This window comes from Mycteria americana, chromosome 3, assembly GCF_035582795.1.
Source record: "Mycteria americana isolate JAX WOST 10 ecotype Jacksonville Zoo and Gardens chromosome 3, USCA_MyAme_1.0, whole genome shotgun sequence".
Classification (NCBI taxonomy): Eukaryota; Metazoa; Chordata; class Aves; order Ciconiiformes; family Ciconiidae; genus Mycteria; species Mycteria americana.
The window spans coordinates 97,716,920-97,739,715 of NC_134367.1; the positions used below are offsets into that span (position 1 = coordinate 97,716,920).

The 22,796-nt window shown below is 37.6% G+C and overlaps 1 protein-coding gene across 2 annotated transcripts in view; it reads left to right on the forward strand.

Annotated features, from left to right (window-relative positions):
- Positions 1-22,796, forward strand: part of BABAM2 (BRISC and BRCA1 A complex member 2) — a 177,945-nt gene that overhangs the window by 137,820 nt on the left and 17,329 nt on the right. For both annotated transcript variants that reach the window (XM_075496226.1, XM_075496227.1), the window contains one exon: positions 16,461-16,614. In XM_075496226.1, the coding sequence (XP_075352341.1) occupies positions 16,461-16,614 (154 nt within the window). The remainder of the gene's footprint in view (positions 1-16,460; positions 16,615-22,796) is intronic.

Here is a 22,796-nt window from a genome sequence, read left to right on the forward strand (position 1 = left end):
CAAAAAGACATTCTTAATTAAATAAATATATAGGAATTACTTCATGCAGAAATTAGTAAGTGTCGCTTTGTTACTGCCTTAGACATGTTACCTTAAGTAGCAATTATTATTTTTCCCTATGGTAAGGTGAAATTCACGGGTGTCAAAGATATATTGGTCTGGGGGAGTTCAGTCATGTTACCCTTTATTTTTGATTGTTACACTTCTCATCTTTGTTTAAAATAATTACAGTACAATCTGGGGAGCTGCAACATTGGTGTTTGTTAACACTCTAGTGCTGGAATATTTCAGATTAAGTCATTTTTGGTTGTGGGCTAGCTTTTCATGTGGAAAACTAATGATGTCTTAATGACATCATAGAAATTTGTCCCAGAGTTTTTAAAGCAAGGAGTAGGGATTGCCATTGTTCAGAGAAGTCCTTCACCCTGTGATGTACTGGAGATCATTAAAAAAGGTCTCACTGATCCCTTTCTTTTTATCACCTAAGATTTGCAGACAGTCATGACCATAAGAGGTCTAGAAAACTCAAACCTGAAATTAAAAAACTTCCATCATATTAGTACAATTTATGTTGTGGAAAAAAAGAAATGAAACTGATATTTTTTTAAAAAATTGTCCTTATTACATCTTTACTTACTCTTCAGCTACAATTGAGAATTGGTCACTGGGCAATTGTCTTCTATGAGGTGATGCTTCTTCCGTACAACCTTCTTGAAGATTTCCTACCTTTCTTACTCCCCAATACATTTGGCTTAATTTTATCGGTGTTAAAATTCCTGTGGATTTGAGTTTTGCTGTGGGATAATATAATTTAATAGATGTTGAATCAGTTAGATTTCAGGGGAATCAAAATTCAAATTTCTGTTAAATAACAGAGTAGGTTTTAACTGTGTAATATTCAGAGTGCTCAATTTAACTGGCACGAAAGCTACAATTATAACTGAATAGTGTATCACTACGTATTAACCCTGTGGCCTTAGAAATCATACAGTGGCTTAGCTGTGTAAGCCATTGCGTCACCCGCTTGTTGAACAATCCACTGCAAACATTTATGTTCCATGCACTGAAGGATATTGCAATGAAAGGACCGAAACCTGCACTTCATTTCCTGAGTGAAGTAATGTAGGCTTTCATCTCTTAACCACTGACATAACTCTGAATATTATGGTTGAATATTTAGCAAGCGTCTAATAAAATGTCTGGGAGAGATAGCCGTAAGTTGAAAACTGTTCTGCTTTATATATTTACTATAGTATGTAGAAAAAGTATTTAGAGGAGAATAAACAGGTCAGTATACAGCAAGCACCGTGGCAAATCAGATGAAAGGAACCATGGTAAATTTTACTGACATCTTAATTTTGGTTAAAATTTTAGGTTTAATTGAGATTGTGAGATATATAAACCCTAACGTGAGTTGTATTTCCTTTAAAAGATGCATTCAGAGATTTCAAAAAGTAACTTTGGTGGTTTTTTTGCAACTATTTGCATTCAAAGTTACAAACTTGTTTGGAAGCTAGGAAGCAAAACACATTGGAAGTAAAGTGAAATTATTCAGAATAGTTTTATTGAGTAAACTGAGTTAAAGATAAGAGGAGAGAAATGGCAAAATAGTTCTGGATTGCCCGAGCCCAATAACCTCAGAACAATTTCACTTGCTAAAAAAAAATTGATTTGTGCTGTAATTACAGAATGAAGAGCAAAGTCTACCCACTCTACCTTAGAGCTACCTAATTACAAACTTAATCATTAGATTAATGTAGCTGCTGAAGTTGTTATATTAGATCAAAGAGCAGTCAAAGGAACTATTGCTTTAGTGGTTTAGTTTTAAGAATTAATCAAGTGCTTTCAAATATATGACAGAAGAAATAAATATTCGGAGAAGTTCATGCATCCACATGGAAGAGGAAATCGTTAATCAGGCTTAGTGCTTTTGATATTGATACTGTTTATGAGTAAGTCTCAGTACAAAGCTTTGTAAGTAAACTTCAATATACTGCTGATTTCTTTCTCTTCTTCTTTGTAAATCAGCTATGATTAGTTTTTGGAGATAGATATTTCTTCATATTCTTGTTCCTGCATACATTCTGTGTATTTATACCGTATGTAAATGTAAACACAAGTTACATTATCTGTGCGTAATTAAGAATTAAATAGCCTTATTGGTATGGACACAAGAATAGGACTCCGAAGCAACCTGTATATAGACTTTTCAAAGATTAATTTTTGTCTTACGAGATTTTTAGGTTATCAGCACAAAGGAGATTGGCAGCATTTGCACCAGTTGCAATAGCAAATGAAACACTGCTTGTGTTAGTGGTTATTTTTTTAAGACATCTTGAAAAGGGCAGATATTGAACTAAAAAGGTTTTGTTTCATTGAACAATATTTCGGGGGATGTAGGATGTTGGAAGCTGCCAGCATTTGTACCTTAAGTTTGTATGGGATCTCAGACTTAGGTGAAGTTGGTGGGAACACTTGCTGCTGCTGACCTTGGCTAACTGTAAGGGATTTCAGGTGCTGTGTTGGGTAATACCAGTGACCCAGGAGGTCCAAAGTGCTGGTCATGTAAAAGCTAAACTTCAATTAACAAACTTTCTTGCTATGGGAGTGCCAACTGAAGTAGCTTTTTGTCCACCTTACTTGTCTGTGCGGTTATGTGGTTACCTCTGTCAGAGAATAGATCAGAAATAGGCAGCATCTCAGCAAGAAGGAGGTTTTTACACAGGAGAGAGAAGCAAGGGGCCTGGAGCATTAGTTGGGTTATAGAAGGTTATACCTATGAGTAGCAGGCTTTGGGCAGACGGCCGGTTCTAGCTTCAGGGGGTTTTGGTGGAAGTCATCAATGCCAGCTTCTGACGCACTCCTGTTGGGATATTGCTATCTGCACACGTTTGTCAGCAGAGCAGTTTGTGCCAATGCAGTCAGCTTACGTGGTTTGAATGGCTGGCCCGAGCTAAACAATTGGGGTTCACTCACATAAACCTCTTTTGGATCTGGATTAGCACATCTGTCCACAGCCTCAGAAAGCAGCTTGGAAAATAAAGACACAAACAAAGAATTTTTGGTAGCCATGTTTGTCAGTTCAGGCTTGGGAGGAGGGGAAAAAAAATAGGACATTTTGGGAAAGAGCATTAGTAGCTGGGAAGACAAGTTTACGCTACTGTGCAAAGAAAGTGCAGTTTATTCCAGTAGTGTTCAGAGAAAGAGGAATGTATGCCCACTCACTGTAAATAAACAAAATGGCGTTGAAGAAGTAATTCCTTCTATCAGTTCCCTTTCCAAGCAGAAATAACTCATTAGGCTTCAGATACTGTTTAATCATTCAGTAAAGCAACAATAATCCTTAGAATTTAGGTAAACGTTAATTTTTCAGGCACCTGGGGTAGTTTAAGATGTTACCTGCCCTTTAAAGGACATTGCCTCACCTCTGGAAAGTCAACACCTCTGGAAAGTCAACAGAACAGAGCTAATGAGCATTCATCAGCCCCTTCATCGAGTCCTCCAGCAGCTGTTTAAATAAACAGATTAGACTTTGTGGTAGTAAATGGCTAGCAAGGAGGTTTGGTAAAGTCTTAAATGGAAGATTTTTCCTAGATGAATGTGTCTCTGATCTCTTAGTGTTTGCTATTTGGGTTTAGAAGAGCTTATGTGAGAAGGCGAAAGTATTTCATCTAAGATTGTATTTATTGTTCTTTTTGAAATTACTTCTGCAGATTCCTATTTGAAAAATCGCATGCCTACCACACTAACTCCACAGTCACTGAGATAACAAAAATGGTTAAGAAATAATTAGTTTATCCAAGGAATTTGGAACCCAGAACATGAGACTATTTTGTGTAAACATTCCTGTAAATATTTCAGTAAACCTTTATCTGCCTGTAGTTTTGGCCATAGAGCCCTCTCTGTTATATAGGACCTATAGATCTTGTTAAATGTAAACGTGAGAAGTGGCTAGTGTTTGTTGTTTTGATATAGTATTTAATGCAGTTGGAATATGCTCAATGACTCCTGTGTGCTACTGGAGTATGAATAACCATTTGAGGGGGTTGGTAGTTTTAGAGAGATATTTTTTTCAGTTTTCTGTCATGTAAGACTTGTTCACATACCTTTTGGAAGCTGAAAAGAAGATAGCCTTCAAGAGTTGCTTCTCTTCATCAATATCAGTGCCTGGCAATCATCACAATTAACACTTAAAATTCCAGGAAAAAAAATCTTTCAAGGAAACTAAGATTGCAGTGGCTCTACTTCTTCAGGGAAGTTAGTCTGATTGTGAAAGAGAAGTCTCTTCAAGAAAAGGTATGGAAAAGTAAACTGTTGTCTGCCCGAGTCTTTTCCTAAATAAGGGCCAAGTGTTGAGTGGAATATTTACATTAGATTGCTTCTGTGAGCTTTTATCTAATGAGATGTTTTGGCTTCCTTACATAGTGCTTTTATTTTATTCTTCTCATTGTTCCTTAAATGAAAACGGGAATTTATGACTCTGTGAAAACCAAGGGAGAAGGAAAAAGAGAACATGACAGCGTGAATAACAAGGTATAGGAGAATGGAGTGATGTCCGGTAGTGTCAGGAAAGCAAGATAGTTCAGCAGAAATGTCAAGCATAACAAAGTAAATTTTCAGGAGTCTAGTATGAGAAGTTCAATGCTGATCAAAAAAGTCTGCAAAGATTGTATAGGGATGTCATTTCATTCTTAAATGAGAAAGTGGAGATTAACAGAGCCCCAGTGATGTAAAACTGGCTGGCAGAAGTCAAAAACCATTTGGATCCTATGCTTGGGAGTAATTTTTTGACTGTTCAGGAAGCAGGTAAGTGTGTCTCATGAGACGGTCTTTTCCTCTGACTCTCTCAGTAGTTTTAGTTGCTACCATGTCTTTCTTTGAATCTGGTCTTGAAAGTTCCTGAGCGTATGTCGTTCTGCCTACACCAAAATATACCCTGAAAAGACGGGGTCTCTTCAAAACTTTGTACATTGTTTTAATCACCACAAAACAAAGCGTTCTCTGACATGTCCTGTGTAGTGAGGTAAGTATCGCTTAACTGAAGTCAATGAAAGCTGCAGTGCTGTGGATCAGGCAGTGTGATGGAAAAAGTAGCCTGAGTCACAGGCACACAGTTCTGCAGTTAACTAGCCATAGGCAGGGGCTAATCCTAGGACTGAATTGCAGCATTTGGAAAATTAATTAGCCTTTTGCTGATCATTTTTCTCCATTGCGTACTTTTCTTGTTTATTTTTAAGGGACACTGCCAACTAGATTTAGTTTGAAATTTGTAGTGAAAGCTGATAATTTAATTTTTGTCATTAAGAGTACGTTAAACATCATGTTCCTTTGATTCCATCCTGGCTATTTACTTGCACATGAGCTGACTGAGATTTTCCACATTTAGGTTATTCATAATGGATGCAAGTGAAGCTGAAAACAGAGGTTTTCTTTTCCTCTTTTTCTGTCTCTCTGTGTTCGTTTTGTAATCATGTCACTCAGTATAAACTAGTTTTAGGTTCATATTTATAATTCTGCTAAAAAAGGGAGAATGGATACAAGGTGATTCGTAAAACTTGGTATGAACAGCAACAAATGGGAAACAACTGTTGCAATAGGAGTTAGGTTTTACAAGTATTTTATGATGGCCTGATGTGGGTGGACTGGCAAAGTATTTTTAAGTGTCACTTTGCTGTGGATGTTACCTTTTTAATTTCTGAGAAACACATATATTTGCCATACTTTTAAAACTGTAGTATATTGCTGTAGACGTTAATTGACGTTCTTCCAGGAACTACGAGCACTTTAACAAATGGACTGAAAGGTTTTGTAGTAACTTTTTATAAAATTGCACTTTTCAGAAAAGTGAACTATTGCTTTTTCCTATCTAATAGATATATCTAAAGTCCTACTACTATGTGCCCAAGTATATGACAGATAACTAAAAAATTCTCAGAAAAGATGCCTGAGATAGGGAAGTGATATTTTATCCTATTTTATCCACTCCATTTTTGAAAAAAAGTAATTAGGTCACAAAAAGTCATTGACAGAGTTGGGATTTGAGTACAGATTGTGGCACTTTTTCTTCTTACTCTATGTCTTGTGTCTACACATTTTGACGTTGTCTCACATGGCATTCACAGATAGTTTTTCTCTAAGGTGAGAACTATGTTAAAGGTGTGAGATACAGCAAGTTGAAAATTGCTCATAGTAGCAAGTAGAAAGCAAATACTTTCTTTTTAGTCTGGAAATGAGATGATGAGCATGGGTTTCACATGGATCGGTCCTGGGATCAATACCAGGCAATGCTTTCAGAAAAAAGCAGGACGATACAGAAAACTACAGGATTATTACAGAGAGGAAATTTCTAGAAATAAGAGCTGCATGAAGAAAAGAAAGATTTTCTGAATTCTTCTTCCCTATCTCCTTCCTCTTTCTGCCCACTGACAATTACTTTGTCACCAAAGTAGACTTTTTCTAAGAATCCATATGTGACACAGCAATGGCACACAAAGGCGACTGCTGCATGCCTTTTATGAAATAAATATAATTTACTTTTGAATAATAAGAAATACACCTTGGTTTAGAGATGGAACTGGTCACAAAGATGCTTAAATGTCTAAATGAGGGAAGGAGGGAGTGCTTAAGCTGTTTTTCTGTCTCCTTTATCACCAGTTCCCCTGCCCCATTCAGCAGCAGCAGCCCCACATTTTCCCTAGTCTTCCTTTTGCTGTTCCTGTGGCAGCCCATCTTGTTGTCCTGAACTCCCCTTGCCAGATTCAAGTCCAGGTGAGCTTTGACATTCCCAACCCGGTCTCCACATGCTCAGAGAGCATCCACATCTCATGTGCTTCCTTTTTATGTTTGAGTTTTGTCAGGAGCTCCTTGTTCATCCATGTAGGCCTCCTGCTACTATTGCTTGACATTCTGCTCGTTAGCATGGACCATTCTTGAGCTTGGAGGAGGTGATCATGGACCTCTCTTCTCTCCAGGACCATTATCCCATAGGATTCTTCCATGGGAGGAGCAAGATCCCTGAATGGCCCAATGTCTGCTCCCTGAAGCTTAGGGCTGTGATCCTGCTATTTGTCTCGCTTCATCTTCAAATGGAGTATTCACAAGAGAGCACCAAAAATGACTGGTAGTCTAGAAAGCATGGCTTAAAAGAATGTGTTCCACAAACTAGTTCTTTAGGTCATGAAATGGCAATAGAAGGATAAGCCTTTAGAACTGTGAAAGGTGGCTTCAAGGGCAAAAGTGATAAATTGTAACATTCAGGAGTGGGAAGGAGCCCACTGGGCCTATATTGCAGTAAAGTAGGTTTCAGTTTAGCTTTAAAAGTATCTGGAGTGGCTTAGTTGGCTAGTTGGGTCAGGCAGGATTACACTGCGTTGTGATTTGAAAGCTGTAAGCCTACACGGAGCAGAGCTTGAAAGAACAGGATAGCATGTGTGTCAGCAAAGGGTGCTTTTGTGTCAGCAAAGGGTCCTCTTGACCTGCAGGATAATGTCACGCTGATCACAGATGAGAACGAAATAAATCAGTTTCCTTTCAAATCCCAGGCAGCATTTAAAACAGGAAAAAGAACTTACTTGCAAGCCTCATAAGCTTAATAAAGTGTCATTGAGAGAAGCCAATGTTTTTGCACAGCTGCTTTTCAGGTAGAAACGTGCTTTAGAAGTCTTCCTGTCCTGCTGGAAAGTAATGTAAAACTTCTCAGCATTTAGCAGTACGTCTCTGTACTGGGAAAGCAGAGGAAAAGTTTTCGCCTTTTCTCCACCAGTTACATGCGATGGTCACCAGCCTGTGCCAAGAAAGGGCACAGCTTGCTTTTTACACCCATAACAACTGCAACTGTATTTAAAGTATAAGCTTCAAGCAATTCAGATGGAGAAGAGGCAGCTTTTAGTAGCATCAATCTCATCAGCACTTAGAGAAGTTACTATAGAAACTGTTACAGCAGAAACAATAAAAGGAAATAAAAACGGAAGGGGGAGGGAGTGAAGATCTTTGAGGATTTGAAGTAAAAATAAAGCTAAATAGATGTCACTAGCTGAAGCTAGTGAGGTAAAAATAAAAAGCCTTTCTTTTAATTAAAATAATCAAATCCTGTGCCAAAAAATGGTTACAGGAATTACAGAAGAAAAAGACCTGGGAGGCCATTATGCCATTTCTTTGGGCTCAGTATAGGATTATGAGATACTCCATGGGATATTTTTAGGAGGTAAAAGTCCTGTAAAAGTGCTGTAAAAGTCCAAAAGAGTATGACATAGTTGAGGTGGGTGATGACACTCCAAAGCAAGAAGACATTATAAAGCAGTTTTCGGGCTAAGTTACATCACTTTTTCATGGTCTTTGACCACATAGCTGGAAACTGCTTGAAGAATATCTTGATTTGATCTGTTATTTAGTTCCTCTGTAAGACTAAACGAAGAATTAGATACTCTGTCTGCAGCACATGACTGTAACTTAAGGTATTTAAACTATTTTTGTCACTTTTTTTAAAATGCTGGATTTCTATGAAGGATGGGGTACTTAAAAAGAAAGATACATGTTACAATAAAGACATGGGATATTTTTACAACCATATCATCTGCCTATGTTGCAAGAAAATCAAAACAATAGTAATCATAAATCTAGTTGCCATTGGTGCCTAAACTATATTGTAGTTCCCATTATCAGTGGAATGAGAACCACAAGATAGATACAGCAGTGTCTTGCAGTCCTCTTCAAATAAAAATGGGTTACATACTTTGTATTTAAAAACAACAACTAACAAACCAAAAGAAAGAAAACTAGTCATGAATTTACTCTAGTCTTGTTGAAATCCACAAGGAAACAAATGTACTCTCTCTAATGTGTCAGAACAGTTCAATCTGTCACAAGTCATTGTTTCCATTATTCAGAAAGATGCAAGGGCTGTCTAAGAGCGCTGGAATGAAAGGTAACCACTTCTATATTTGAGACTTTGAAGTTGGCCATTTCCATAGATGTGATGTTGTCATAAGACACGTTAGGGAAAGGGACATACTGTTGGTGCAAAAATTTGGAAAAAAAAGAACAAGCAATTCTTATTTCAAATCTAGCCTGGACTGACAATAACTGAAAGTTATTCCTGTCCAATTAAAAAAAGAAGAGACAAAAAATAAGGAAAATTAGATTCCTTCAAGCATTCCTTAATGTCACTATGAACATCACCAAAGTTACTGCAAACTGGGCATTTGCCAGCACTTTCAATGACTGCTGTCAGCAGCCTCGCATTCTGGAGGTAATGCGTTAAACCTGTGCTAAAGAAAAGGTTCCTTTGCAGTTTTCCTCCTTTTTTATCCCAGCTGAATTCTTCCTAATGACCTTCTAAAATAACTTTATCTTCTAAACAACTCAGTGGGCTCCCTTCCCGTTCTTGAATATTATAGTTGCTGACAAAGGTCAAGAAGATCTTGTGTTGTTATGAGGATCAATCATTATACAAATGCTATTACAGGACTGGCTCCTTAGTGAGTTATTCCATTGCCAGACCCATTTCCCAGTACAAAACAAGGAACTGTGAATTTCATATATTCACATAAACTGTCATAATCCCAAATATTGCCATTTTTCCATTTTTACAATCACATTTCAATGTTTATCTTCCATTGTTTGCTATTGTACATTCAGTTGATACATAACTGATGCAGTTAAGAAAAATGTAGTTGTCTTTTTTCATAATGCTTACTTGTATTTTCATAGCATTTATTTGAAATTATTTTGTATATAAGTCATCTTATTAATTTACTATGTAAGTGTTGACTTTGCCAATGGGGTGGATATTTCCCATAGCAAGGGCAGACGTCATTATTTCAAAACCAGCTGTGATTACCAACACACCCAAAGTGCCATAAGTGTCTCAACTAAAATTCCATAAACAGCTTTTCCTTTCACATTTGAAATTTTGAAATGTTGATTTCAAATTTTGAAATGTTTTTGAAATGAATTTGATTTGAAATGTTGATTTCAAAATAGCATCTTCCTGCAAAGAACCTGTTTTTCTCCGGAAGGGATGTTAGCCCTAATAATATTTAACAAATTCAAATTCCTATGGCTGTGCTCTGTTAGCCTAAAGTCCCACACTAATGCCATTGATATGTTATTTGTCATCCTTGCTCTCTCATTCTTGCAGGACTACATCATCACACACCAAAGCAGGGTAGCTGTGGCATTTAGTAATTCTACGTGTGTGTTGAGCCAAATTCACCCTTTCATTTTTTGCCAGCAGAATGTAGGCTAAAGGCCTTCAGCACACAAGAGTCGAGGAAAGATTCACTAGGCAAAATAGCCTGAAATCCTGCCCTGCAGAGATTTGTGCTAGCCACTACAGTCCCCAAAATGCTTGCGGCTGAATCTGTTCAGGTTCCTCAGTAGATGCGGTGACCGGTATGATTGCTGAAAGGCCTTCTGTACTGGAATTTCTGTGTAAAAGCTGAAGATAGCTGTGTTCCCTTGAAGTTAGGTGAAGATTTTTCGCCCATCGTACAGGCTGCCTGGAACAGCTTTCCCACAGGAGAATTCATGCCAGGAAACCTACTAGAAATTTTCTTTTTAAAACAGAGCTTGATAGGTCTGTAAGGAGCATTATATAATATGGTATCTGTGTTACCACCGAGTTGCATTGTAAATTCACATGGGTCTCGTCCGTATTAACACATCATGAAAAACTGGAGAGCTCTGAGTTCAAGGAACCTTTCAGTTTGAGGCAGTGCATTCAAACCCACAAGTTGTTTTTCCCAGCAGTGTGGCCTCCGTTGCAAGTAACGGCAGAGAGAATGTGAAATTCACTGAACCAAAAAAAGAACAAGCAAAAAGATGATTAATATATACTAATAAGAGACAGTTCTGGAGCCTGGCATATGTGTTTCCTGTTTCCATTACTTACTTCATCAGAAGTACTTGAATGCAAGGCAGCCTCTGGCCAAAGTTGGATGATAAGTAAGGAGTGAGTCAGGGGATTTGGGGAAGAGAACGGATAGTATCAGGCTAAGATTGTTCAGTGTTCTCTGGAGATTTGGGTTTGGCACATCTTTCCTGTACTCTGCTTGTTTTTCTGGTGAAATAATTTAAACAAAACTTTTCACGTGTCTAGTAATCATTGATTCTGAAGTACCTACTATGGCAGTCAACGTTGGAAGGAGTTGTGTTTGGCTATATAAAGTATTTTCTACTATTAAGTCTCAGAAGAATTGGGTCCCACAGGCTGGCACTCAGCATCAGTAGACAGGTTGACTGTCCTTTCCTTGTTTCCTTTATTCCTTCATTCCCAGTCTGGAGTCCCTAAATAGCCTCTCAAGTCATGAAGATGCTGTGAAACAACTTTTTTAATACTTTATGTAGCTATCATCATTTCTTACGATGATTAGAACCGTCACATTGAAAAGCTCATGCAGAAATGAATGCATACCTAATCAGAGCAAGGCTTCAGAGTTGTGCAGTAATTAAATGCGGAGGGGTAGAGTCTGTCAGATGGGGCAAACCAGAACAGTGTCTCCTTTGGCCAGCTCTGTCCAGCCTGGGAACTGAACTGGAAAGAATACTGTGTTATCTTGAGTTTGAAGGCTGCTCCATAAAGCAAGTAGAGATTGAATTAAGGTTGTGCAGGCCATGAAATCTTGTAGAAGTAGAAATCTCAGCAGTAAAATGTCCAGATCAGCCAGTGTTTATGAGTGCAAAACAAATTACAGGTGCAATAAACTGCAGCAGATTCAAGCATCCCAAAGGTTAATAAGATAACCGGTATAGTATCATCTAAGCATTAAAATGGTGCGTAACGTTCAGTGAGTAAATGTTGACTTCTGTGAAAAAAAAAATCTAGATTTATCCAGTGCCGTGCAAAGGATGAATAAACCTTTTCTCTAGAACAGGGGAACAGTATATGGAAAATTTTCTAAATATTACCATCTAAGTACTTTGAAATATTTGTATGGTCAGCATGCATTTCAAGCACGGTTTTGTTTTCCCTTCTCTTCTCTTCAGTACTGGAAGGCAGGGAGGGGAGCACTGTGGTAAACCTGCCTTTTTCTTCTGAGCATTTTTCCTTCAGAAACCCTATATCAGCACTGGTATATGCTTTTGCCAAGACATCCCTTCCGCATTTCATACCCTGTTTAAAAAGATATAAAATTAGATGCTAAAGATATTGTTTTAAAGTTAGTAAGACTGTCGAAATCAACTCTGTAGTTGTTGACATAAGCTTAACAAACTAGGTAACCTGTTCCAGATCTCAGATGGTTGTTCTTTAAGAAAATGAACAATTAAACCCTACTGATTCATTGCACAGTTTTTCAGTTATTAATGACTCAGGATTTTGGCTTTAAGATAACTATGTTTTGAATATGTGTATGCATTATATGCTAACTAAGTCAAGAGAAGCAAATTTGTGTGTTACTTCTTGATAGTTTCTTATGTTTCAAAAAGCGAGCAACTTCAACTATTTATAAACTGTAATTAAGTTCTTTACAACATGACTCATTCTCAACAAGCAGGTCCTTTTTCTTTTGCTTTCTTATGAACTGTGTGGGAAAATTAGGGTTCAGTCACCGAAGAATTTACTCAATGCTTAATTACCCAAAACAGCCCTCCAAGTTCTGCTCATGTAGAGCTTTCATAAAGATGTGATTTTCACGCTATGGCTTTCTAAAACTTGACTTTTAAAAAATGATCTGTAAATTGTAACATAGGAGAAAGCAGTGTTTTACTATGGTATTGGCTTCTTCCTCCAGTCTGCTGCTTCGAGCTCCTCTTATATTAACAGTATGATGCTTAGGAAAGCCAAAGTAAGAAATCATCAGGATTAAATTACTTTGAGCATGCAACTGAATTAGAAAGCTTTACTTTCCTGAATGAGCTAATTGTTTAAATTTTCCAAAGGAAATGTTTCTATTTCTGTGAGAGAAGGGGTAAATGGGACTTCCTCTGACATAATTTTGGTTTTAAATCTGAGTTTGACAGCAAGATTTTTACCTTCATAACCAAATATTACTGCTTAACTGCATGACTTGTATAAGCTTGCTAGTTGAAGTGACTCACTTACGTAGATGAAGTTATTTTTAGGGAGATAATTTGCACTGTTTAGAAGAGAGGAAAAAAGGGAGAGAGAGTCCTACTAAGAGCTAGATCCCTCATTATAGTTTACAGAGCTCGTGAACCCAGCATCCAAGCAAAAGATGACTAAGCAAGGGGTCTATTGGTACTTTCAGGAATTTACAGACATGAGTCATCTGCTTATTTTCTGCAGACATATCACCAGGGTACTTTGTGAGTCAGCTGTTATTTGGAAATAGTACTTGTATTCAACATGAATACATTTTTGTAGTTCTTAGGTAACTAGCATGCCAAACAAAAGTGCATTTTATAATTTGCCATATACGACCAGGTAAAAAGAAAAATTTTCTTTATCAACCTGTGTGACTATGAGCAGAATTTGACCTTTTATCTTCAAAGCACCTTGCTAGCGTTGATTACCAATGGTATTTGCTTATTTTTCATGTACGATAAAACGCTTCACCCCAAGTCCAAGCATTCTGTGCGCTCACAGTGTCAATGGACGGGCATCCACTGCGGCGGAAGTGAGTTCTTGCCTTCCCTTCCTACTGCTGAAATAATAGCTGGCTACCTTGAGATATGTATAACACTTTACAACTCAAGGCTATTTCCTGTTTACTGGTCTTTTAGGTGTGGTGGTGTTCCAGAATTAGGGACAGGTTTTTTTACTTGGTCTGGACTCATCTCACACCTTGTATTAAGGAAACACTTGGGTTAGAAAAATGGGACTTCGGCGATTTTAGGTGAAGGGTAGTGTGAGAAATCAAAGGCAGGTCAAATTTTTCAAAACTCTACTTGCAGTTCAGGATGATACTGCTGTTGGCCAGATGTGGGGTGCACCATTTTAAATCTAATATGATTATCTGATTTAACAGTTTGTAATGTAAGTAATTCCTGAAAATTCCTAGACAGGTTTTGGCTAATAGAAGAAGAAAATGCTTTCTGTTACATTTTTGTGACACCGGTGTTGGAAAAATATTTTTATAAAAGAAAGGCTTCTTCTAATGAATGGAAGCATCTCTGTAGTGACAGCAATGTCTTGATTATCCATTTAAACAGCGTTTCTAGTGCTAGATACTTTCGCTTAAGTGCAAACCTTTAGTTTTAGGTAACAGGAAGAAAACTGCTTCTACTTGCCCCCGTTATGTAGACAGAGCTTTTCAAAGGAAAGTTAATGAAAGTTAGAAATTCTCAAGTAAAAAGTTAAGTATAAGGACTGAACTATTACCCAAGTGTTTTGCTAAAGTTTGTTATTGCTTTCACACAGTGATAAAATACACAAGCATACAGAGTAGTTTTCCTTTAAGGAGTTGGTACTTAAGAAGGAAAAAGATGCACTAGAGGAACAGGTTTTAAGCACTCAGAGCTGAAGAAGTATTTTTATAATGTTAAAATGGAGAGTCCGTCTCCTTGCTTCATACTCTTTTCCACGGTGAAGTCCTTCAGAGGCTGTGGCACGCACGTACCATCTGCGAGGGGAGGAGATAGCTTGCTTGCTGCTAAATGGCCTCGATACACCGATGTTTTTCGGGTTGTTATTTAATAATCATGTTATAAAGAGGAATTTGACAGAGCAATCTTTGAATCTAGCCTTTGTTACAGCAGTGATCTGCCCTCAAATTAGCAGAACTCTGCCCATGTCATTACTACTTAAATATCTCCTGGAAGCTGCTGTGTGAGCTGAGTCACCAGGACTCAGGGAGTTATCACGTGTAGCTCAGACGCTGGGTCATGTACTGAGGAAATGCTGTTGCCCACAGTGATTTGTTGTATTTTGAGACTACAGCTGGAATATCACATTCAGTTTTGTGTACTTCATGGCTACAAACGGTTTTACTCATAGAGCTCGGAGGGCAATTCAGGGAAAAGGGAGCTATGGTTTGGCTGATGCACATCCAAGTATTCAGACATGATTAGAAAAACTGAAAAATGAAGGGACTAGCAGGATGGTAGCATGGGATTTAGAAAAATAAAATCTGTCTTACACTGATATCTCAGTCTATGAGCAGAGATTTCAAAGGCAATGCTCCATGAAGTATTTAAAAGTAGAAAATATAATGCATTACCAAGCGTACTGGAGGGGAGATCCTGTTCCACCTGAGCATGGGTTCAGTCCTGTAATGTTCCTTTCTCTTTCTTAAAATTCTGTTTGTAATGATTTTGCCAGCTGCTTTGACTCTTACTTCAGCTTTTACAACCTGTTTATTAAGTTAGGAGTCTTTCCTTCTCTTTAAAAAGGACTGTGAAGTCACAAAGAGAGAATACTGAGAACCCAGGCTCATATGAATGAATTATAATCATATTAATTTATTTCACTCATTGCTATACCAATAGGAAAAATGATTTAAGATTTACAGGGAGTTACTGTTCCATTGCAGTGTTCTTTCATTGTGAGGAATTAAAGAATTGTGATTTGGAAGATAACAAAAAGTACAGTCATAGGTACTTTACAAATGAAGTCTACACCTTTAAAAGAAATGCACATTCTTCTGTTAATTTTGGTATTAGATTAGACATTTAATGTAAATAATTCAAGTCTGTTGTCATAACTCAGTTTAACTACAGATTTCTGAAGCCTCCTGAAATTAAAAGTAGACCAAGAAAATCTTAAGTATAAATCTAGCAATGAAAAAGTTAAGCTAAAAACCAGTTGGTGACCATATTATTAACTGTTGTAGACTATTTTGTTGTTCTGCCAGACCTAGCTGATCATGAGACAGTGATAAGCAAAGGGAACTAAGAGGTTCTGATTTTTATTTTTAGTGAGATATTTTGGGTATTAGTGACTTTGCAGTGTGTTTTTGGTTTTGTGGGGGTTTTTTTTGTCTAACAGATGACAGCGAGTTGAGATCTTTTCCAACTCATGTGACTGAATCTTTCTACATCCTTTATCAAATCATTTAACCACTTTAAGTCTCAGACAGCTGTAAAATGAGAATGATAATGCTTTTGATGTCCATAGGGGCACTAAAATGAATTGGCTAAAGCAGATAAAGAGAAATTTGTTTCTTAAATGGAAAGCATAAACAGAATGTATTTTGTACATTTTTGAAAGGGAAAATTGCACTATAAAGGAAAATACTGCATTATTTTTTCTATAACAAAATAATCATGGTGTAAATGTTGATTAGCATAGAAATACACTAGCTAAACATTTTTTTAATTATGTAATTTACAAAAATGTTTTGATAAAGCAAACTGTCCCATACAACAATATGTTGGAATCATTACTTACAAGAAGTGCGTAAGTATGGTTTAGAAGTAATCATCAATTTCTCCTGTTCTGTCACCTTTAAATCAATAGAAAGGAATGATATATTCCCAGTGGAAAAAAAAAAGGAAAAAAACCCACAATGTTGTATTTCTGTGACTCTCTATTTTTTTTTTCTTCCTTTTTTTTATTTCAGTTGACCTACCCCTCTACTTTCCTCGAGACCAACCAACCCTAACATTTCAGTCCGTCTACCACTTCACTAACAGTGGCCAGCTGTACTCCCAGGCCCAGAAGAATTACCCTTACAGCCCCCGCTGGGATGGCAATGAAATGGCCAAGAGAGCAAAGTAAGTCAGATTGCTGTTTCCTACGAAATACTCCATTTGTTACACGGTCATCTATCGGTAGAAATTTCATGGATTTAACTGTAGATTTCCAGTGTTATAAAAGCTGAACCTGTTTCTGTTCTCATATAGTCCTAGTGTTTCCCATATATGAGTATAGACAGATACTTTATTAACTATGCTTATTACATTAGTGCCAGAAGACTGATCAAAAGAAGACTTCTTCTGCTAGGCGTTGTATGGGCACAGAGTGGTGACAATCTCTGCGCCAAAGAGCTTCCAATCTAAGTAGACAAGATAGCCCCCAGCAGGAGTAATCTGCATGATAGCAGTCAGTCAAGGTAACTCCACGGTTTTGTGTTGGCGTCGGGGGGACCCTCAAGGGAAGCATGCGAGATGGGGAGGGCAAGGAAGAAAAACCTGAAAGATATGGAATAAGGCTGTAATAAAAAGACACGGAAGAACAGGAGGAGGTAGAGCAAACCACCAAGCTGGCATAGGAGGCAGTCCTATCATAACTTGAGAAAGTTATCTGAAAGTCTGAGTATCTTTTTCTCTACTGCTTTTTCTGTTGGCTAGAAACAGAGAATCTCTGACTCTTTCCTCTGCAGTTTTTCTGCAAGCCCTTGTTTCAGGCTGGGGAGACACCGCTTTGCTCCGAGTATCCCCCTTAGTTAAAGAAGACAGGACAGCCTCCCCAGAGTGGTTGTGTTGCAAGGGCAAGCTGCCATGGGCAGTGGTGCCCCTTTTGTATACTAGATATTATCCCTGTCTTCTAATGACGCAGAACAGATTTTACCTGAATGGAGCAATATGGGCAACGGCCTTGCTGCCGTATTTCGATTTTGCAAAGTGTAAAAATGTTAGAACAGCAAGAGATTTAAGCAGGCTGATCATCCGTTGCTCAGCACGTAAAGGCATCAAACTGCATAAATAACAAGGTATATTGGGATGAACGTTTTGAATGACAATCAGAAGATGGAATTAAATTAGCAAAGATGCGTAAATAAGAGTCGAATGAAAATAGTTCAAGCTGAGTAAATCAAATGAATGGCATGGTCAGAGACTGATTGTAATTTGGAAATGATGGAAGCAAACAACAATTGACTGAAGCATTTGCAGATTTTATACTAATTTAAATTTTATGGAGAACATCAAGTAACATTTGATTTTGGATTTTGATGCATTGTAATAGAAATTTTTTTGCTAGTATTTGGTTTTAATACCATACTGTCTAGGAGAGCCCTTTCTTGATCAAATATGAAAATTTTTTTTGTGGACTTGTTTCTTTTCTCTATCAGAATATTATCAGTATTTTGGTTTGGTTTTTTTTTTTTAAAAAGAAACAATAAGTGGAAGTATTACTGTGGCTTTTTTTTTTACGACCATACTACAAAATGCATTTCTTTTGCAGCTGGAAGCTTACAAGTACCTATGTGCTGTCTGCTAAGTGCATTCATTTATCAGTGGGTGTATACAAATGGAATTCTCTGCCCTGCACTTGAAATTTAGAAGTATTATAACAGTTCTTTTAAAAAGCACTAGATGTGTACACTTACTATCACATGTACGTTTTGTGAGGTTATTCACTCTTATGTTTGAGCCTTTGCATCTAAGTTTTACGCTGGATACGTAATATGAGAAAGATGATGAGAAGTGGGGGAAGAAAGTATGCTGCAATGTCTGAAATAACTATCATTGAGCTGCAAAGAGACAGAGAAGCTGCTCCAGTTAAAAGCGCTTTGCTTGCAGGAACAACTAGTGATTCCTGAGTAGGTACCATAAATAAATCTGTATCAAGAAAAGTATGATGGTATGATACGTGTTAGCATATTTTAAGAAAGATTTTTAACACAATTGAGCACCTTATGTAAACAGCATTTAAAATATTTGCTAGGGCTTCTTAGAATAGGGTAGTGTGTTTCAACACAACTAAGTAATTTTTCATTCTACTTTATTTTTACTGTAGCCATGCTATGGGGATATATGTATATATACATACAGGGTTAGGGTATATGTATATATATACATATAACCCTACCCCTATATATACACATACAGTGTGTGTATATATATATACTGTAGCCAAGTATATGGGAATATATGTAGATATATAGGAAAGTGTTCTAATTAAATATATTAGTTCAAGCACCATGTCAAAACATCCCAAATAAAAACAGAAAGGAAGGATACATGATTTAGCCTCTAGAAGCAATGTAATTCAGCTCAGCTGAAGTAAATTTAGCCCTGGATAAATCAGAGACAACTTGTTTGTGTTTCTAAATGTGTGTCTATTAGGTTTTGCTTATATGTAGTCCTTTTCCCTCTTAGCCAAATGGTCTCCCAAGTGCTTGGCATCCCTTGAGACAAAACAGCTCTGTTTATCTTTCTGGCCCTACTGTTCTAGGGCCACAGGATCTCCCACTTGACGTTCTGGTATCTGACCAAGTTCTCCGCCCTTATTCTCAGGCACTTGAGGGATCAGTTTACACCATCTTCCTCACTGGAGCTTAAGACGCCATCAAGGATGGCTTTTGCTTGTTCTTGCACCAATTGGGTTCATTAGCTATCCAGTCATGTATTGAATGAAGCATGTAATACCGCATTGCTTTATAGAACATAGAAGCACCACCAAGTTTGACATACCATCACTCAGAGATTTCCTCATCCTCAGTTTTGGCAAGCCCTGCCTCTGTTTTCAGCAACTCAACACAACCTGCTTATTCATGGGCAGAGCTGTCATAAGTTCATGCCAAAGGGACTTTGATTCTGTGCCCAGCCTTCTCCCAGGGCTGGTTGGTTGTTTGTTTTTAAACAGGTGAGCCTATCCAATTCCTTCAACTCAGGGGCTAAACTTGAAAGTCTTCGTATCCATGCTTATCTTTGTGGCCCCCAGCAGAGGTAGGCATCTCTTTTGAAGTTAGGACTTAACCCTTTGCTGTAGCCTTGAGACAATCAGTAGTAATTATAAGTAGGAGCAAAATTACTACCCTAAAATACATACATATAGAAGTAGATTGTATGCATTCACACTTAGACACATATCACCTAAATCTAAATGGCAAATTCTCAAATCAGAGTTTCAGTTTAGCAGGATCTTTTTCATTGACAGAGAAAAACACCTTGTGTTCTTGCTGAAGTAATTGGACCAATTTATGCCTGTCTGATAAAGTCCATGAAATCGAGTTTCTCTTTCTCTGTGTCCTCTTAAGAAGTTTTTAAAATCACCTGGCTCCTTTGCGGCCCACTGACTTAGATTCCTCGCTGAGAGATAGCATCTCCTAACTGAAGCTCGCTATTGTCTTAGCCCAGAGATTGCCCTCTGGCTTGATTTAATTCTAAGGGACGGATCAAGTACTGATTAAATAATGTGATGCCAAATGCCGCCAGATTGCTTGTTTCTCAACTAAACGCAAAATTTTAACCTGTTCCTACAGCTAGAAAGAGGGAAACCAAAAATATTAAAATTTTCTTACAAGCTGCTGAGATGCCATTTCCTCTCAGTTCACATCTCCGGCTTTGCCTCTCTTAGGTCATTTATTTATGTGTCTGTGGCCTCCTGCGTAAGCAGCTTCTCCGAAAGATTTGGTCCTAAAATACAATAGCAAGCCTAAGAAAATACAGTAAATTATGGAAAGTTAGCAGCCTTGTTTGTGGTGTACGTGTGAAGTAAAACATCACTGTGCGGTTTCCATGGGAAAGCTCTCTTGTTTTTTGCTTAAATAGGCATTCAAGTGTACATAAATGGAGTCTTTAAAGAACATGCAGACTCTAAGCCTGGGATTTTATGAAGGAATACTGTAAATAAAGCTTGTTTGTTTATACAAATTAAGTTCAGTTCTTAGATGTACTCTGGCCCAATTTCTGTCCGACCCAGTGCTGCTCTGTAGACTTAGGTTATAGTTCAGGGAGAGCAAGTCAGGACTCAGTTTACTCTTTTATCCTACATAAATCCACCTACTCATCATTAGAAATAGCAGGAGGATGGAAAACTGGTATCACAATAGAAAGTTGTTGTGAGGTTTCATATTCTTTTTTCAAGGTGGCTGATAAAACTGGTTTCTGAATAACATTGTTGTCCCTGGCCATTCACCGGTGTTTGCTGAATGTGGTGTTAGTTTTACATATCCCTCAGGGCTCTGTAAGGGTGAAAGCTTAAAAGGGCTCAAGTGCTCTCAACTGTATATTGGCTGTTGCTCTGCCATAAGGTCAAGTGCAGCTTACGATTACATGCAGACACGTCTTGCGCGAGCTACGTATGTATCACCAGCGCGGCTGCAGCTAGGGTTCGTGCTCAGCGCAAGCATGCTATGGTTAGAAAGTGTCAGGCTGGAGCACTGGGCCATAGCATTTTCAGCCTCGTCGATACCTTTTCCTTGAATATCTGAAAATTAGATGATGTGTATCATGTGAAGATGCTAGTTGCTGTTTGGCTGAAATGGTTGTTTGAAGCTTTAATGTTCCCTGGTAAGGAGAGGAAATCGATCTTTTGGTCTAATAAAAACGTATTTGAAAAAGGGGGACAATTTTTGTGGGGCTGTTTAGACAAACTCCGTTGTAGTATGTCAAAGACTTGCTGTTGTATTCAGTATATTTTGAGTGCCCTGATGATTCTTTTTATATTGACATTAACCAGTTTTTCAACTCTTCCATTTTTTTTATTATCAAGTCAGAATTCTTTCACATTTTAGGCAGAATGTCTATTACTACATTTGGCGTTCTTTTAAAGTAACAGGTTTCTCTATTTCCTTGATACTTTTGTTTTCTACCTATGCTACCTTGAATCTCACTATACAGTTTACATGTAAACATTACACCTTTTTATAATCTTCTCTCCTTGATAGGTGTAATTAAGGTAATAAATCCTATGTTATTATTTGGGTTGTATTTCAGTATTTTTCCTGCTTATTTGTAAAAGTAGCAAATTGTATTTTCATGTATTACGTGATTTTCATGCACGTTAGGCATCTTTAAAGAGTAGATTTCCAAAAACTAATTTGTTTGCATTCACATATACTCTCCTCAGAAAGCTTTTTTCTTGGCTGGCTGTCTCTGGCTCTGTTGCATGTTACCTTAAACTTAAAAAAGAATTTAGAAAAACGAGAGTAGGGATCAGAATCACAAAACGTAGGGGCATCATCCTGCCCTATGGGTTTGTGTCTTTGTCTCTGAAGGTTTGCAAGGCTCAGAGGATTCTTTTCAGAGAAGAGCAGTGGGGTAGGTACAAACTAAGGGGTGAGGTGCTTGAGCTGGGTCGCTTGTTTAACTCTTTGGGGTTTGATAGTCTCATATCAGAAACTGAACAAGTTATTTTCTTGCCTGAAATTGAGTAAGGCTGACATTTTGTTGCCGCTGGTGGGCTCTTTTTCAGAACACAAAAGGGCCAATACTCTGGGACAGCCATAGCGAGAAATGTGGTGACCCAGCCGTGTGAAGGTTACAAAGAAGTTAATTTGATTTTATAGACCATTAAATCAAAACTCTGATTTTCTCTGGGTGTCAGCTGATCAGAATTACATGTGAAAAATAAAAAGGCAAATAGAAAAAATTATGTTTGTTAAAATTCTTAATGATTGCATTTGTCCTTGTAACATGTTCAGCAGTTGATTTACCACCAAACCTTAATAACAAAATTGTTTTGATTATAAGATATAATAGACAGAATAGATACAGCTTTTAGTTAGAATTTTCCTAGGATATTGGCTTTTTTTTTTACATTGTTCCTCTGCATACGCTACAGAGTACAGTGCATACACACGATAGTCGCACTTCTTGAGTCATATTTTTCATGTACTTTTCTTTAAATGTCTCCTTGGATAATTAAGTCTGACTCTTAAGTTATGGTATGTTAGTTTCTGACAGGTGCCTGCCAGGGATCTTCAGTGCTGTCATGCATTATGTGGATTTCAGCCAAGACAGAAGGGCCTGGGTATTTGTTTCTGGTCACTTCTCATTAAAGCTTTGATTGTGGGAAAAGAAAAACAACTATTTAAAGATGAGGAGTATAGGTGCTATAGGAAGTGCATAGAAATAAAATCTGTTAGGCAACTAGTTTTTCTGTGTTTTTATATAGACATTATGTGTATGTGTGAACTGTACATATGTGCGTTTCAATATATAGTAAATATTCTTTCTGCAAAAAAGGATTCTCATGTATCGACAAGAGAAATGCACAGAAGAGATTG